The sequence below is a fragment of the Poecilia reticulata genome, chromosome 2, assembly GCF_904066995.2.
Source record: "Poecilia reticulata chromosome 2, P_reticulata-male-v2, whole genome shotgun sequence".
Classification (NCBI taxonomy): Eukaryota; Metazoa; Chordata; class Actinopteri; order Cyprinodontiformes; family Poeciliidae; genus Poecilia; species Poecilia reticulata.
This window is the reverse complement of record NC_088831.1, coordinates 5,643,444-5,659,549: the sequence shown is the minus strand read 5'-3', so window position 1 is coordinate 5,659,549 and position 16,106 is coordinate 5,643,444. Positions and strand designations below refer to the sequence as shown.

Genomic DNA, 16,106 nt, shown 5'->3' with positions numbered 1-16,106 from the left:
GTCTTCTATTGCTTGATAACTGTTTAACTTCAAGGAATAGACACCAGCTGATGATCCATAGGGCTTTACCTGAGGAATGATCATTTGCTTTCTGCTTTTCTTTGAGATATGGCTGTGGGTAAATGGGTGGTTTGGGATTTGGATACGGTTTGATGGTAAAGGCAGAAGAGCAAACAAAAAAATCTAGGTGTACTCACAGAGTAGGATCTAAACTTTAACATACACATAAACCAAACCAAGAAATCAGCCTACCGTCACCTTAAAAAGATTACCAGAATAAAGAGCTTCCAGCTTTTCAAACCAAACATTAGAGCTGCATTGTTTGCAGAAAAAACGACTTAAGTCACTGAGTGTGGGGAACAGATGAGTCAAACGTAACCTGATGATACCTTGTCTACTCAGTTAACTTCTTGGCCTTTTTCTCTCTTATAATATAGACTCTGAACACTCTTGTCTTCAAGTCATCTCCGGTCGCACACATTGCTTTCGTCACTGTGTCCCTTGCTACCCCTGATGTATAACAGCTTTTGTTCTGAGCATCAGGAGTAAAGGGGTAATTACTTTGCTCTAATCCAGAGAAAAGGCTTCAAAGCAGTAATCACTTTGACTGTGACCGACCTTCTCTGTTGAAGAAAAGGTGAGCCCGTATCACGACATGCTTGGCAGCCAAAGAAAGTCCTGCATGTAGCACTGAATCTGCCAAGCATGTGTTCTCAGATAGTCCCGAGAGGCAGGATTCCTTCACCAGACGTTGACTCTGCTGATTTCCCATGTAAATATGCGTTTAGACCTGTTCTCAATAAACTGTTGGGAAGAATGTCAAGTATTTGCTTTACTCTCACCGCTTCGGGGAGACAAGACTTCTGAAAACCCGCACAAGTCACTAAACTCTTCCGAACCCTGCAATTATGTAGCCTGTAGGAGCCTTTGTCTGCAGAGCTCTCCTCTGCGCTGATTGTTAAGAAGGAAGATTTAACGTCTGGGAGCAGCAGAGGAGCACAACTCAACTGAAGTGGTTTAATATGGTTGTGTTTAGTGACTTGGAAATGGCTGAATAACATGCACATGTGCCACTTACTGACCACCCGAGTTATGTCTTCTTTGTACAATCCCCTTGTATAATCTCTCTAGTCTAGATCACCCAGAGTACCAGGGTCTCTAATCATTTTCTCAGGGCAATTAGATCCGCAACATCATAGATCCTGCACTGTACAGGGGCCGTAGATGCGTAGGGCATCTGCCATTTTATGACTTCTTCTGTCTGGAACATCTTCTGTGTTGTGTGAAGTACCCTGCTGATGTCCAAAAAAATGAGCATCTGTTCTCAACAGAACACCAATGTTCAAAGGAACGCAAACTGAACTTGTTCTAGAGCGAGAGCCCGGTGTGTGAAAACATGCCGTTTGTGGGCCCATGATGCATGTTTGTGCATACAAGCCATCATCCCTGATTGGGTGGATATAAAGGACGACTTACCGCAGGGCCAGTGGGTCCTCTCTCACCTTTCTCACATTTGCATGGGTTCAGTTCGAGTGGACACTGGAAAAACATGAAAAATGACGGTGAAAACATGTACAAGAACCACAACCGAACAGAACTTGTAACACTGGAAGTTTTGATACTTACACCTTCTTCTGCCAGCGCCATCTGCAGGGCAAGAAATGGAACAGAGTCAAGTCATACAATCACTCTTAATAATATAGATTTAAAAAATAGTTTTTAAAAATGAGGCTCACACCTCATAAAATTTTACAAACTAGTTGAATTCAACATGTGATGGATTCAATTGGGGTTTAACGCCTTTTACGTGATTCCGACTCGCGGTTTTACAAAGCTTTATAACCGGTGCTGGGTAATAAAATGCAACAGTACATTGACAGAGTACTTTCAATGTACTATTGATCGGTATCAATTTAGAGTACTATTTCTAAATTGATACCGATCTGATTTTTTCCTTCAGCAACAGAGAAGCTTTTAGTGCAGTCGTGGTTAGCACTGCAGGTTCTCTTTAGACTGACTCAGCTGGTTTCACAGCTGAGTCAATACAAACCACCAGCTCATCTGGTTATCAGATGCTTAAACTAAAAAACACAGTCTTAAACTGTCTATGAAGCATCCTTCTGAAAGTGGCTGCTCTTTATTTTTAAGCTGTTTTCAGTAGAGGACTTCCCAGATGGTTCTGTGAAACAAACCATCTGGTGCGTCGGATTATTTTCTGTACTTCCTCTTGTGCGACGCGTCCTGCCAGAACAATCAATTGCTTTCACTGGGAAGCAAATGAAATTCTCAACTCTGCAATGCTAGTAGATTTAAAAGGATAAATTGGATCAATTAAATATTCCAAGGTCAAGGAGGGGTTCGGGATTGAGACGTGAAGCCAAATAAACAGTTTGTTCAGTCTTGAGGAATTGAGTCCTGCGGTTAAATGCTGGGGCTGAAGATAAAAGACATGCTCTCGGCTGGTACAGAGGCACATGCTTATGACATACAGATGCTGCCTATACAAGGAAATGAGATGAAAGTCGGATTCCTAGCTGCTGCTGCTGGGTCCCAGCATGCCAGCAGAATGGGTTAGATGTCAGAGGCAATGCTTTGCATGTTTTTGCACCTTGTTCCCCATAAGGTTTTTCATCCATCATATTTAGATGAGTGTACCACCGGTGTCAACCCTTAAGCTTGCGTCTAAAGCAGCGTTTGAAGTGTTTGTGGGATGCTGTTGCGTGCGTTGCGTGTCCTCAGACTCATGCCGCTTACTTCACCCAGTTTTCCCCACAAAGCGTTTTAATGTGGCACATGTGTGCCGACCGAAAGTCAAGATGTCGGCGCCGGGGATGCTGTTGTGCAGCCCCGTATTCTAATTAACACAGCAGTGGCATGTAAAAGTCAACCGTTAAAATTTACGTAAACAATCGAGTGCGAACGCGTTTGCTTTTTTCGCTGAAGGTCTACAGACAAATCCCTTTAAGGTTTCTGAAGTCCTCTGCCAACTCGAGAGGCCTTGTAGGAAGCAATCTCAGCGAGCAGCGTTCAGAGCAGACCAGTTAGTCTAGCAGCAGGTGTACATTAGGGATGCAATAAGCCAGGAAATCATAGCATCGGCCGCCGTCAACAGCGGAAGCAGGGGAAGTTGTTATTGGGTGCATGGTGAAACTTAAGGCGCTAACATTTGGAAATAGTCTGTTCACATAATGGCTTTTTGAGGCTTCAATCTCCAATCAATTTCTGCCCTCTGGAGAAAAAATTTTTAAAAAGCAATTATCAAACACACACACATGCAATTTCACAAGTGATATAAGTTGCGGTGAAATGTTGTGGGCTTTGGGTGTTTATGCAAGTCTGAGCATGAACACCAAAAAACATGTTACCTCTGATTTGCCTCCCAAATGAAATTGTTTGGAGGAATTCGAGAACTTGCCAAGTTGTCAGTTATTCCTTTTTTATGTGTGTGTTTGTGTGTGTGCGTGCGTGTGTAAATGAGCTACCTGCTATTTTTTCCCGTCTGGAACAAAACTCAGTTGTCAGCCTAATGAAATCATTAAATGGCATTTGAGGTTTTGGTGCAAAGCCATAACCTCTACCTTAGGATTTCCCCCTAATTTATAAGGAGAAAATAGTAATCATTTCTGCAAATTTATTATACTGAGCTAGTAAATACCCCAAGTACATTTGCCCTGAACTTAGCATGAAGAAGAGCAACACGTAGTAAGGTCTTAACCTGACACTCTACAACTCCAACTTTAATCTAAGACTCTCATTTGGAAGAGCTATTTTGTGGTTCGATTGTAAACCAACGACGCAAGACGCAAGTGGAACCTCAAAAGTAGAATAAAAGGGCCTTCGTTAGCATATCTTGCTCAATGTGAGAACAAATCACCCTAAAAACTTAAGACTTCAGACTCTCTCAAACAATTAGAATTGTCTTGAATCTTGTGATCTTGACTAATAGTTCTTGTGACTTGCATTAAATCTGTAAAGTTTTGCTTTTGATGTGATCCTGTTCCGAGTAGTGCATGCATATTGGGATCGGTGGTGTGGAATCCACTGTGTCAGTAAACTGTTTTCACAGAGTAATGTCGCTCCTATGATATTTTTGACTTTCAGTCTGCTATGTGGAAAAAACACAATTTTGCAACTGCCGTGTTTCCATTAAATAAGAAGCACAATTAAAAAATAAACGTAAATAAGTTTGATCGCGCGATAAGTCATTAAAGAACAAGAAGCGCCATCCTCCAACTACTTCCTGTCGACTTCTTCGTGGTTTATGCCAGTGAGAACATCCGGTCGATCATGTGACTCAACCGAAAAAAAAAAAAGTGTTTCCATTGCAGGTTTGTGAAATAAACCGGTTTCGATAAGGCCAAAAAAGACCAAATCATCATAGTGCCAAAATTTTTTATCAAAAAGGGGGGAAGTTTTTCAAAGCTGGCATGTTTCCATTAGGATAATTTATTTCCAAAATGCCCAATTATATGGTAAACAGATATGCAGCTAGTCAGTGGCGCAAAAAGTGGGTATGCAGCGCATGCAACGCATAGGGGTGCTGCACCAGAGGGGGCGTCAAAACCCTGTCTGGAGGGGGCGGCGCGCAGATGATGTCTTCGTATACACTTCAGCGCGCCCCTACGCTCCTTCACCTTGCGCACATAACGGGGGCGAGTGGGGTAGAGCGAACGTATGTTTTCTACGCTCCTTCACCCTGACGTACCTTCCTTCGGGGTGGGGGGGCGATTTATGTCTTCGCATCCACCTGAATTATATGTAGTTGCGACCCTGCAGCTAGTGACAAAGCATAGTAACCTGTTGACTAAATCGACTATAACCCAACACGGATGCAAGGAGTGATGTTTTCTTTTTTTAACTCACAATCTCCTTGATGACCTTATCCACAATGCCAACATCTTGCAAGTTGTGAAGGTAGCGGGTAGCTGGGGAACTAGCGATTCGACGCAGCTGTGCGATGTTGGCTGCTTCGTTGGCTTCAGGTGTGATTCCTATTGTGAAGAACCGAACGCCTTGGTTCCTCGCATCGTCCACAGCGTCAAATATGTTTGGGTTCCTTGGGTGCGAGATGCCGTCGAAGAGCAGGACGGCCACCTTGATGCTTTTGGTGCCCGACTCCTCCAAGTAAATGCGCGTCAGGTTGGTGATGGCGTAGGTGGTGTAGGTGCCGTGGCCTATGTACGGAATGGGAGAAACTCTGGCTTTGAAGTTTTCAATGCCCCTCCAGTCTCTGAAGGTCTGCTCTATCTTGACCTGGCTGCTGTACTGAAGGAGGGCGGCGCGGGAGCTGAGACCGCGGCCACTCTCCATCCGAAGGCCCTGCAGTCGGTCCATTACGTCGGAAACAAAACGTTTCTCCTGTTCGTGGTTGTCCTTGGCGCTTTCTGAGCTGTCGACCAGGAAGGCCAACTCCAAACTGCAGTCTTCATCGACAGAAGCTGAAAAAAAATAAAATAAATAAATAAACAACCCACAGTTAGTATTTAATAAACGTGTGAGCAATAATTAAAAATTGAACTTACGTAAAACTGTTTATTTCCAAATGGTTAAAGGAGCTCAATATAATGCAGATTTTATTAGCTATTGAAGTAGAAGCTGTTAGCTATTCAGATAGATGAATTAAGCAATGTGTAAAGTTCTTACTTTTCTGTTTTGTTCGGCTAAGGCAGGGGTTCCCAAACTGTGGGGCGCGCCCCCTATTGGGGATGCTGTGCAATTACAGGGGGCAGGGGGTAGCGGTATGGATGAATGGAGAAAAAACGAACAAAAAAAACAAAACAATGATGAACGCTGTGCTGTGTGCACTGGAGCCCCCCGACACCCATCCCCCCACCCTGAAAAGGTTTGGGAACCACTGGGCTAAGGTAAGCTAACAATTTTCGTAGCTTCATAGACCTAAAAATTGCCAAAGTGACACCCGTTTCAGGATTTCTATTTGCAATTTAACGTGCTAAAATTTAGTTGTCACAACTCTACAACAGAAACAGCGCGGAAAATCAACGTCATTGTTCTCATCTGATTGGCCCAGTTGAAATTCTACAGGTGAAATTGAGCTCAATTGGAGAAATCCCAGACAGAGCAGCGAAGAGAGATGAGAATTGAGCAGAACTGCATATAAAGACAATGGCCTTTTTGAGATATTTTAGCCTATTTCATGTTGTCAAGCTAGTTTCTTGAATCTACATTGCAGGGTGCCATCAGTTTTGAGAGTGGCATGTAAAAATATGTGGTTAACCACAGGTAAATAATCATTTTACAAGGGAGAGAACTACTTTTGTTGCACAGCACCTAATTGGTTAAAAAGGACCTCAATCTGTTTTCATTTTCCATCAGCATAATTTTTCTTCATAACAAACACATGTATTTATTTTCTTTAGTTTGCTGGTGCCAAACTGTCAACCTTCCATCTACATCTTGTCCGTCACTTTCATTTCCCGCCAAGTTTTGAGATCAAAATTAGTTCGACTGCTGGTGACTTTGCAACATTTCCCAGAACGTTGTAAGTTTATCAACCCGGCTCTTCATTTTCAAGACAAACCACTGCGAGCGTCAACCTTCTGCTGCGGGAGGAGGTCGCAGATGTAATAGAGGGCTGAGGATAAACCGCATTAATCTTTGCTTGAATATGTCACAGAGAGAATGCGCCCGAGGAAACAGGATTCTGAGTGAATAAAACATTTGGGTAACGGAGCACTAAGCGGTCACACTGGAGATGGATTGCTTAGAGAGCAGAGATATGATCAATCCACGTGCGCTGCCTCCTCCAGCAACGTCCTTGCTTGGGTATCAGGTTCAGCTTTTTCACTGTGAGCATTTTTTTTTTAACAATGTCCCCATCCGTTTTTTTCCTCCCCCCCAAAAAAATAATGAGGGTAGCAACCTCTGAGAAAAACGGAAAACTTACATTTGCCATTTTGTGGTATGGAATTTGGTGTGAGGAGTTTGTTTTTCCTCCTTGTGGTCACAACTTCATCTTCATATTCTTCTTCATAGTCTTGAGCCCACACAGCCTGAAGCCTCCACAGCAGGAGCAGCCAGTGCACAGAGTGAACCATGACTTTTCTCAGAGGGCTTTGAGTGCAAACATGGAGATATAAAAATGATTAATAATAAATACATTTTTAAAAAATTTGAACTTTCATTTTGCTATAAGTAAAAACGTTTTCTGAGAAATTAGGGATGCATACCTTCCGATGTTGCTCCACTCTTTAAGCTCTCCTGTCAGTAATGAAAATTATCCAGGGAGACAAAGGAGAACCTCTTCATTCAGGTTTCCATCTGCAGGTTATTTGGGTTCTTCCAGATGTTGGACCTTAGCTGAGAATCTGCTGCAGCCAAATTAGGCAGCACACACTCATTCCAGCAGGATCAGCAGCTATATAAAAACTAAAAAATAAATAAAAGAAAAAAAGAAAGAAAGAAAAAAAGTTGAGAGCTCACTCCGTCTCTCATGGGACTCCCTCAATTTCAGTCATGAAGTTAAATGAAAATAAAGTCCAGCCCTTTTTTTTTTCCTTCTTCTTCTTCTTCTTAAAACTCTCCCACTCCCTCACAAATGTTTCGGCAGAGCGTGGGGTGTGGAGGAAGATTTTTTTTTTAAAAAGTCCCTCATTATGACTGTTGTATTCACTGTTTTCTCCTCATGCTTTCATGTTTTCATCTGGTGAAAATAGCAGAAAAAACCCTTGATGGGGAGCTGCTGCTGTTTTTACCTCCATCAGCTGGACAGATTCAGAACAGAGCTTATTTGGGAATAATATAAGGGATTTTAGAGAGAGTGAAAACTGTTTTCACCAAAAACAACAACAAGAGTTGGATGGTACGCTAACTTTTACCATCCAAGCATTCTCTAAACTACTTTATGTTGTGCATTGTAGTCATTATTTGATCACTTTTCTGGCGTCCCAACAATATTTTGCTACTGTTCAATGCATTTCCAAAAGATGCCGTTTTAAAGATTACAATGTAATTGGAATGCTGTAAAGAAAAGTCAACATAATTATGTGCATCAGCTTCTGTGTTTACGAATGCATAACGAGGCAGATTTTTAATGCGCTAAAAATATTAAACACCTGAGAAATGTTGCATTTATGTGTTGGTACGTGTACGTCGTAAATTGGCCAACATGTTTTAGTTCCAAATGGTAATTTGGGTTTTCATGTGATCAGGCTGCACAAAAGCAGACTTAGTCAGTGATTAAAAGCTATAATTACAGTACATGTTATTATGTTCTAATTTGAGCTCCGTAGTGGGGCATGGTGGTGGCACCATCATGCTGTGTGGATTTTGTTTTTGCGCTCTATTGTGAAAAATATATATTTAATCAAAACAACAATCTATCTGAATAAAAATGTGTGGATCACTTTCATAAATGTAGGTTAAGCAAAACAAAAAGTAACCCATTTGCTCCAGAAAGTTTTGAATCTGAAACAATTAGTCAGATTCATTGCGATGAATCGATTATCGAAATAATCGCCCACTAATTTAGGGATTGATTAATCATTAGACGGAGTATACGGATTCAAAATGCTGAAAGAGCAGCATACTCGAAGCAGTAATTAAGCCAAAACTGTACAAAAAAAATATAAAAATTAAAAACAAAAAAAACTGCCTGTAAAAATTGTAAAAGTTCTGCCCAGAACCTTTCATGTAACTGTCTTAGCTTCATCTTATAAGGGGCCATTTATGATAAAAACTATGTTTTGTCTCTCACACACTACTAAAAACTCATACACACACACACACACACACACACACACACACACAAAATACTAAAATTGCACGTATATACTATTAAAATGTCACACACGCATACAATTTTTCTCTGACACACATACACCAAATACTAAAATTGTGCATACACACTTAAAATATAACACACACACAATTTTTTTCTCACATACATAAAAGACTATGATTGCACACATAAACTAATAAAATATAGACTCAATTTTTGTATGTGTGAGAGGGACTAAACTATTTGTATATGTGAGACATTTTTTGTATGTTTGAGAGGATCTCAGTTTTTGTATATGTGTGAGGGGTGGCACGGAAGAGGCGGGGCATCATTTGGAGATCAGCTCGCGCATGCTTTGATACTACAATGAAGTTAGCTTCAAGTTGGATATTGGAGCTCCACGGTGTAAGCGGCGTTTAGCTCAAGGTTAATCCGATTTATGAACACTAATTTCGGCCAGCCGTTCTCTACCGCTCCCTCCTCAAGCGCTCGGTGGTTCACTTAGGGCTCCGGAGTAAGCGGCCTTCGAACAGGTGTTACGTTGATCCGCGTTTCCCCAACAGAAGCTGATTCCTCCCTACGTCTTCTTGCCGCTCCGCACCGCTCAGGCGCCAAAATGCGCGCGTGCTCGTTATGAGCACTGAGAAAGCACGCGCGTAGCAAGCACGCAGACATAGTATATTATGTCTATTATATTATTAATATATTATAATATATTATATTATGTCTATGGCGCTTGTTCAGCGTGCTTATCTGGAGAACTACGGACACCGTGAAAGCTCAAACAACCTGATTCGTCAAAGTCCTCACACTTTCTTCACGTTTTTGCGTGAAACTAATAATAATAATAAGAAGAAGAATAAATACATATATATGTTATATATTATAGATAGATAGATAGATAGATAGATAGATAGATAGATAGATAGATAGATAGATAGATAGATAGATAGATAGATTGATTGATTGATTGATTGATTGATTGATGGCCATCAGATACCGTTCCCCCCCCTTTAACATAGGGTAACGGTATCTGATGGGTGATTTTTAGTCATCAGATACCGTTCCCTTACTTTACCACAGGGGGAACGGTATCTGATGGATAATATTGAGCATTAAAATGCATTGCCCTGTTTGTTGCACTTCTTAAGCAGGTCCTTGAAGATGGCCTGGCCTTGCCCTGTGATCTCCTCCGGGCTCATTTTGAAGATTGTATGAGGTTTACTTTCACTCCAGAGCTTCTCAAATAGGCGATCACAGATAGTGTTATACTCTTCTAGAGGGTAGCAGCTCTGTCCTGACTTGTCAACAATCCACTGGATTACATCTCTGACCAGGCTTCTCACGGCCGTTTTTCTGATTTCTAAATGGTCTTCCTCCAGTTTGCTGATGGACTCTGTTTCTGGTTCCAGCTCAGCAGGAATCAGACCCTCACAGATTTCTGTTGGAGGTTTTAAATTTGGAACTGGATGCGAAACCTGTTCTTGTCTTTCCTCTTCAGAACAAACCTGGATGTTTTGTGTTGGCTTGTTGTCTTCAGTCTGAGAGGTTTCTGGTTGTTCTCGGATGATAACTGGAGCCACCTTCGTTGAACGTTTTCTGAAAAACCTCTTAATCTTCCCTGTCAGACCTTCAATCTTTGATTTCAGCTCACACGTTTTATCGTCAGCTGTTTTCTTGAATCCTCCAACAGATGCGAACAATCTAATCAAAAGGTCCTCCATTATCAAGCTGGTTTTGTCAACCATATGTCTTATTATGGACATACAAGGTGCTTTCTCAACACGATGTCTTGTAGGCGCACCTGAGTCCAAGCTGTGATCAACTTTTGCCAGCAGATATTTTGCAGTCAGCTTGTTTAAATTCTGTGTGTGCTCATTACAGATGTCTCCTTCGATCTCCAAAACTTTAGCAAAAGTTTCGGGAACCTTGTTGCCCACGGCTGCCTTCAAGTCCTTCATATTGCAACTTTCCTTGTCGAGATTATGCAGAATGTTACATGTAAATAGCTCCAAGATGTCTCTGAAAATCTCCTGCAGAGCACAGGTGGTGCTGGGTGCTGGGTTTCCAGCTGCCAGTCCTGTCCACTCCTTTGGGGTGAGGCTTCTAAAACAACGGGTTGACCACAGCCATTAGGGCTTCCACGGTGATGGTCTGGCTCTCTATGTTTGGCGAACTCTGTCTACTTGCCATGATTGCTGTGGTTTGAAGATGAGCTACAGGTTTTGAGAGCAATGGGCTCTGCGAAGAACGAGTGCAAAGTGACGTTCAGAGGAAAAGATCGAGCACATAAAGACCCTGACGTATGACATCCGCCCACACGTCATAGGCATCACACATGCCTGCACAACAGCCTTAAGAAGTCAAGTTGCATCAGCAGCCACTTTACTGCGCATGTCAGACTATCTATTTAACTATTTAAATTTAACTTCATTATCCTCTGGTTGTGACCAGAATAGGGAGAAATGATTTTATTTGTCCTTTTCACGCTAAATATGAATTGCGGTATTTTTGTTTTTTTTCATGAAAACGGAGCTCGGTATATCTCATTGAAAGCTGATGATGTTCCGTGAACAAAATGGCTTTAATGTCGCTAGTTAGTACAGAAACAAAATAAAACATGGACAGTAGAGAACGTTATAACGCGAATTTACGGGTAATTTATATAGACAAAAAGAGGAGTAAATTTCCAACAAAAAATCTCAGAGTTTCTAAATGAAAAATAAAAATAAAGCCAGAGCAACAAAAAGTCTGGAAATCTATTGATCAGACCAATTTAAAAGATAATATACAGATAAAAAATATGACGTCAGAAAACATGAGGAGATGAGGATGTACTCTAGAGTTTTAAAGAAAGACCGACTATTCAAAATGTGTCATTTCTCACATTTTTATACTTCCATTTGGATCTTAACTTCTTCTAAAAATAGTACAAGTGTTTAGAAATAACAATCACCCAGCCATTTTCTGACAACAAGTTACGCTGTTACCAAGCAACGCCAGCTGAACTTCACCCGTTTCCTAGCAACTGGCATTTGTGATGATATGAGACATCCTGATGAGGTCAGAGGACAAATAGCCAATCACACCGTGTCACTGTCACCATGCCAACATGCTTTCAATAACTACAGTCTTTTATGCTATATTCCTGGTCATTTATGCAGCATTATGATGTGAGTTTTGTTTGTTAACGTAGATGTGATGCAGAGAATACAAAATAAAATTTCCACTAAGATGTAGTGACTTTTATAACCGTGCTAAACAAAATTCCTGTTACTTGTCTATAGCATAAAATAAAATCCTTATAAGACACTGAAGTTTGCAGATTAAACATTAAAGTGAAAGTTCACAAAAGGTTTATTTGTGTTTTATGAAAATGTTTCAAATTAAGCAAATATAGACTATTGCGGAATAGCATAATTTTTTTCCCTTTTTTTTATTCAAGCTTCCCCTCGAATGAGCAACAACACTCATTAAAGTTCTCCAGGTTTCATTAATACCATGTGAGACTGTTTCAGCATGACAGATCAAACTTTATATTTGGCCCTCATTTGGAAAATTCTTGTTGGTGTTTGCAGCCTTCAGTGTGAACCCAGCAACCAGGGTGGAAGGGAGCAGTTTTTATTGCCCCGCTTTTCAGAAAGAAGGAAAAGGTCAGCTGTCACTCAAGAATGCGCTCCTTAAACGAAAGCCCTTAAATCTCGCTCTGCTCCCTTGTTGTCCACCGCTTAGGCAAAACGTGAATTCTTGGTTTAGAGAGAAATCAGAGGCTTGTTCGCTTTTCGGTGCCGTGTTTTGCGTGCCCGCACGTTAAAGCGGTGCTACTTTGTCAAGCGGATTTATAGCCAATCCGTCATACCTCCGACACACCCTACAATTATGTGACTTTTAGAGTATGCAAATAAGTGAATGTGGTGGTTCTGAGAGTGTGAGGATGTAAACACAGTCATAACTGTAGTAAAGAGCAAACTTCAGCCCCCTTTTCTGTTCTGCCTTTGTTTTTTCTAAACAGGTGTGGGCCATAAAGAAAACAAGAGCAAGCTTTTATTCTATAAAACCGAGGAAGCAACCACTTATCTCTTTGATATTCCATAAGCCCTCTGGGTATCTGTGTCCCTTAACCTAACTACTGTTTTTACAACATAGTGTACATGCTTTAAACCTATAGTTATGGCTCTGAGGAGAAGGTGGCCTGCATCTGTGGCTCTTCACTGTTGCACCCGTTGTACTGTTAGTCGAATCAGCAAGGAGAGCCGACGTGTACAAATGTGTAGGAATTTTGCATAGTAATTTTCACTGCTTTTTATATTTTTTTCTGCGGGTGGACCAGATTCGTTGGGAATTTATTGCAAACAACTCCTTTGATGCAAACATTTTACTTTACCGCTAGAATTTTCTTCTTAAGCTTTTCAGAGATAGCTAACCTACACTTCGAGAATGCTTTTCAAATGTATTAGCTTAAATGACATATCCTACTACATTAAGTTAATGACAGTATTGAATTTCTGCCTTAAAAAATACAACTCAATTAGCACGCAACAAACGTAATTTAGATTTTTTGCTTAATCTTCCTTTTGAGCGCTAATGTTAGCACTGCTAATTTGTTGCTAGCTTGTTCAAGTTTTAAGGCAGAGTATCAAATCTCTGCCTTCAAAAGTACAACTCAAGATACACAAAACAAGCATAATTGAGTTTTTTCCCTTTGAGCGCTAATGTTAGCGTTGCTAATTTGCTGCTAGCTTTAACAAGTTTTCAGCTCAACATAAAAGAGAATAATTGGAAATGCTTTGTATTCTGCATTTTGGAACATATTTATCTCATTTTGATATAAAACATCATGGTCATTGATACAAAGTGTTTACATTGGCCTTCCTTGAAAACTGAAAGCTAAAAAAAGATGTGAATGCCTCCAGTTTTCTTGAACATCGAGAAAACAAATTTATCCTAATAACGACAGTTTCTTTTTTAAAAAAAAAATCAGAAGAAAAGAATGGATGCAAATATTTCCTGTTTCTTTAAAAACTTGAAGTGAAAAACTTATGCCATTATGTCTCGCTTACTTGTAAAGGTAAATGTTTCGACTTCTTGGAAACTGATAAATGATTGGTAATAGCCTTTCTAACAAATTTCATAACAAAATATTACAATTTAGGTCCACAGTTTGGTCTGTATTTTTGAGAAAAAAGTTATTTTTGTTATAAAAATGTGCTGTTTTACACCCGTGAAACGTTAATGCAAAGTTATACCACCGTACTTACACTCTCAAATGTTTTTAAATCATTGACGACACGCTCAGCGTGTAGAATGAACATATTTTTAATATGTAAAACTAGTTTGAAATATCCCAAACGAGCAGAAAAACCCTCGGTTCTTTAGATCTCTTAATGACACGCATTCCTTGGGGTTGTGGTTATTTTTTATTTTCCCTCAGAACATAAACGCTGTAAAAGATTGACAGCTTAAAACCCTAAATTACTGTTCTAACGAGAAGCTTCGCTTTCTATAGAGGCGGAAAGACCAGAATGAAGGTAACATGTTCAGACCTTTGTGTTTGTTCAGCTGATGCAAATGGATGCAGAGAAAACACCCAAATGCAACACTTCTTCAACAAATTCCTACTGTCAAAAAACATATAACGGCACCGGCTAATGATCAAGATTTGTTTACTTCAGTTGCAAAGTAACAAAAGGCATTTAAGCTCCAATTTGAAAGAGTAGATGAGGTTAATGTGCTTAAATTTGCTCAATTTCCTCTAATTATCTTTAAACTTCCAGTCAAAGCAGTTTCCAGGTGATTATGGAAGCTAAACCTAGTTAAAAAAGGGACTGCACACATTTATCTGTGATAAGATTGTGAGTCATGAATGAAAGAATTTGGGCTTTTCTAAGAAAAGCCAGTTTATTACTAGAACAATACATTCACTGCAGCCTAATAATCTCCATAACTGCATCATAATACAAGTTGGGATTTGGTGGAAAGGCAGATTTTTATCCAATTAATCTTCAGGAACTGCGTGATACTATTTTAGACGGAATGAAAAAGAGACGGAAATTTCTACAGACAAACTCGGAAATTTGAGGTTAATCTCAGAAATTATCTCAAAATTCTGAAATTTTCAAATTTTTTCTAGAAAATTTCTGAGATCATTTTTTTCTAGCAAATTTTCAACATCTCAAGCTCAAACGTTTAATTTTTTTCTACGTTTCTGAGATTAACCTAAAAATGTCTGAGCTTCTTTCTGACAGAAATGTATTCCTCTTTTCTTTTTCTTATCTACAATTTCCCTTATACGCAGTCGCAACAAAAAAGGAGATATAATATAAGCCACTGGCAGTCAGCCAGTACGTGTATTTATGATCATATTTAGAGAACTTTCCATCAGACTTGTTATGCATTTTAGCATTTGGACCATGTAGCATTGCTATGCAGCCTTGAGGCATGCTCCAGGCAGTGAGGAACATACCAGAAAGAACAGAACCGAAATATTAATTGCAAAATTCCCTTTTGTATCCTCCCATTGTCCTACACCTGATGAGGTTTTGAATAAAAATAATAGCCGAGAAACACAGAAAAATGGAATCCGTCTGTTGACGATGTTGTAACAAACCTGCTTCACAAGAGAGAAAAACAACACACTGAGGTTGCTAAAGGTTATCTTTATGAAATAAAATCCATAAATGGCTGCATATGAGAGAGTGCTAATGAATGATGTAGCAGATCAGTAACCAAGCTTCAAGGAAACATGTTCAGTCCTGCATCACCAAGGCTCCTGCAGCCTACATCCAAACCACTGCAGCTGCAGTCACAGAAACCTAACACTCTCTTTCTTTCCAGGCAGGAATCCAACCCGTTGACCTTAGCTTTATTATTTTGCTAGGCAACTTCCTTCTTCTTTTTTTTCCCCCAATATTTAGGCGTCTACGCGGGTGTTGGCAGCCACTGACGACCCCGGCGTGTGTCTGCAATAATCAAGAGACGCAAAACACAAAAAAAGCCTATCAACGCAGTAATCTCAGTCATCAGTCATCAGGCCTTCACTTTGAGGCGAGCCTCATTCAAATGCGGCATGTGCCGTTGTGTTTTTTTCTTTTTTTCTTGTGTGTGTGTGTGTGTGTTTTTTTTGCAGACGAAGTCAGACGGGCGTTGGGACTGTGTCTAAGCGTGCAGATGGTTGGAAAGTCATCTGCTGTGTTGGGGAGCGATGCCAAAAGAGTGGCGAAATAAAATGGCAATAATATCAGAAACAAACTACTCATCTCGGCTAAAGGAACCCTCCCCCCCCTCCCGAGTTTCTGAGATGTAACACAACTACTGCTCGAAGCTGGAAACTGACTTTGAAGGTGATCACAACTGTTTACGGATAAGATAA

At 40.3% G+C, this 16,106-nt stretch overlaps 1 protein-coding gene across 1 annotated transcript in view; it reads right to left on the bottom strand.

Moving 5' to 3' along the window:
- LOC103474392 (uncharacterized) overlaps positions 1-7,492 on the bottom strand; it is a 38,135-nt gene extending 30,643 nt beyond the window's left edge. The window contains exons 1-5 of the mRNA XM_008425313.2: positions 7,188-7,492; positions 6,905-7,071; positions 4,864-5,438; positions 1,627-1,647; positions 1,477-1,539 (exon numbers count right to left, since the gene is read on the bottom strand). Of these exons, the coding sequence (XP_008423535.2) occupies positions 1,477-1,539; positions 1,627-1,647; positions 4,864-5,438; positions 6,905-7,055 (810 nt within the window). The 5' untranslated portion in view covers positions 7,056-7,071; positions 7,188-7,492. The remainder of the gene's footprint in view (positions 1-1,476; positions 1,540-1,626; positions 1,648-4,863; positions 5,439-6,904; positions 7,072-7,187) is intronic.
- Between the last annotated feature and the right edge of the window lie 8,614 nt (positions 7,493-16,106).